We start from the raw sequence: 1726 nt of genomic DNA, 5'->3' as shown, positions 1-1726 counted from the left end.
AATGTTTAACATTAACAAATTTAGCATAAGCATTGAAGGAATATATTGAGCCATCTTCATCCTAGTGTTACATTTAACATTTCTTTCAAATTAAAAATAAAGTATAAAATTAAATGTTTGTATTGGTGTAGATCTTCTAGCTGTTGGTTCTGCAGATGATAGATACATAAGCTGTATATTTAGTGAGTAATATCTTGGTAGAACTTGTGTGTCCTCTTAAAGGAACATGTTTTTGGAACCTATGTGAAATGTTTTTCTGCTCCCAATTGGAAAAGAGCAGCATTCGATGCAGCATTGAAGCCTGTGTCCAAATCCAAGTTTTGACTAGAAGTTCATCTGCTCGGAGGTGGTGGGGTGAAATGTTTTGTGGGGTGGTTAGGTTCTTCAGTTCTGCCTCTCATTCTCTCCAACAGCATGACTATGATATGAGAGTAGATGACTTCCTTCGTCGCACTCAGGCAGTTGTCGCCAACCGACGGAGTAGACCGCGGGAGAGGGAGAGAGAGCGGGAACGACCCCGGGACAGCCGGCGGGACAGAGAACGCGATCGAGGCAGGGAACGCGATCGAGAGAGGGAAAGGATGAGAGAGAGAGACAGAGAGAAGGAACGGGGTCGATATAGGCGATAGCTCGCCAGCTGAAGCACTGTCCATTTTTGTTTACAGTAGCTGAAAGATGTTTGGAACTGTTCCTTTTTTATTTTTATTTTTTTAAGTTAAATTACATATTCAAACTTACTGCGATCCTTGTATGTTTATTGCTTTCATGCATGTGGGACTATATCAACTGAATTTTGAACTTAGAAGGACAGATTTTTGCGGAACGATATATTGGGGGGATGGTAGTTTTCTGATGACCTTCATATGTGTATGTCAATGTCTAAAACAAACTATTTACCCTCCATTGAATTAAAAGCTGTAAGGAAGAAATCTGCCCTTGGTATAGACTTTGTTGTATGTAGTTGCACATGGATTAATGAGGAAAATATTGCTGCTATTAAGTATGCAACTTAAGTATAATGGGCTGATCGTGGATCTAATGTTGTAGCAAGTAACCTTTTTTTTAAAAACTTCATTTTTGATTTCAACTTTTTCAGTGTTAATGATGAAAGCAATATTCAATGATAATTGCAATCCAGTTTTAACTTTTTTTTAAATAAATCCCTTGCTTAAAGCATTTAATCAATGCTAAAGTCCATTATTTTTCTCCCAAAAATAAAAAAAAAGCACGCAGTGGCCTGATAGATTTACTGTAAGTTTATGGTAGAAATTGTTACATTACCTTTAACTGCAAAACTTTTGTACAAAATAAACGAGGAAAACACTTACTTTCAGCGTGTGTTGATTTATTCCATAAACTGGTGTTGAAAGTGATTACTCCCTTTGTACTTACGGATGTAAAGTAACAATTCAGATAATGTCATTTGGTATGAAAATGTTTTGTGTAGATAGCCTGGACCAAGCCTCAATTAATAAATTGTTAAATATGCCAATTGGTTATGCTTATGTGTAAAGGTTTGGATGGTTTTCATTTATTTGAATCAGTGGCATCCATCCACACAATGTTAATCTTAGGTTTTTTTATGATGGTGTTCATAATTGTAATCTCAACACTTCAATTTTAATAAATTTATATAGGCCTGCACTGTTCCCTTTTTACTTTATTGCATTGTTCCATTTTCCATAAATGTTATTGTTTCTTTAACAAAAAAAATCCATGCATTTGT

At 35.7% G+C, this 1726-nt stretch overlaps 1 protein-coding gene across 5 annotated transcripts in view; it reads left to right on the top strand.

Moving 5' to 3' along the window:
* ythdc1 (YTH N6-methyladenosine RNA binding protein C1) overlaps positions 1-1327 on the top strand; it is a 46077-nt gene extending 44750 nt beyond the window's left edge. For all 5 annotated transcript variants that reach the window (XM_055632198.1, XM_055632200.1, XM_055632197.1 and 2 more), the window contains one exon: positions 414-1327. In XM_055632198.1, coding sequence (XP_055488173.1) covers positions 414-629 — 216 coding nt within the window. In that variant the 3' untranslated portion in view covers positions 630-1327. The remainder of the gene's footprint in view (positions 1-413) is intronic.
* The last annotated feature ends 399 nt before the right edge of the window (positions 1328-1726 follow it).

This window comes from Leucoraja erinacea, chromosome 3, assembly GCF_028641065.1.
Source record: "Leucoraja erinacea ecotype New England chromosome 3, Leri_hhj_1, whole genome shotgun sequence".
NCBI lineage: Eukaryota > Metazoa > Chordata > Chondrichthyes > Rajiformes > Rajidae > Leucoraja > Leucoraja erinaceus.
Note: the sequence above shows the minus strand (reverse complement) of the source record. Positions and strands in the feature narration are given on the sequence as shown.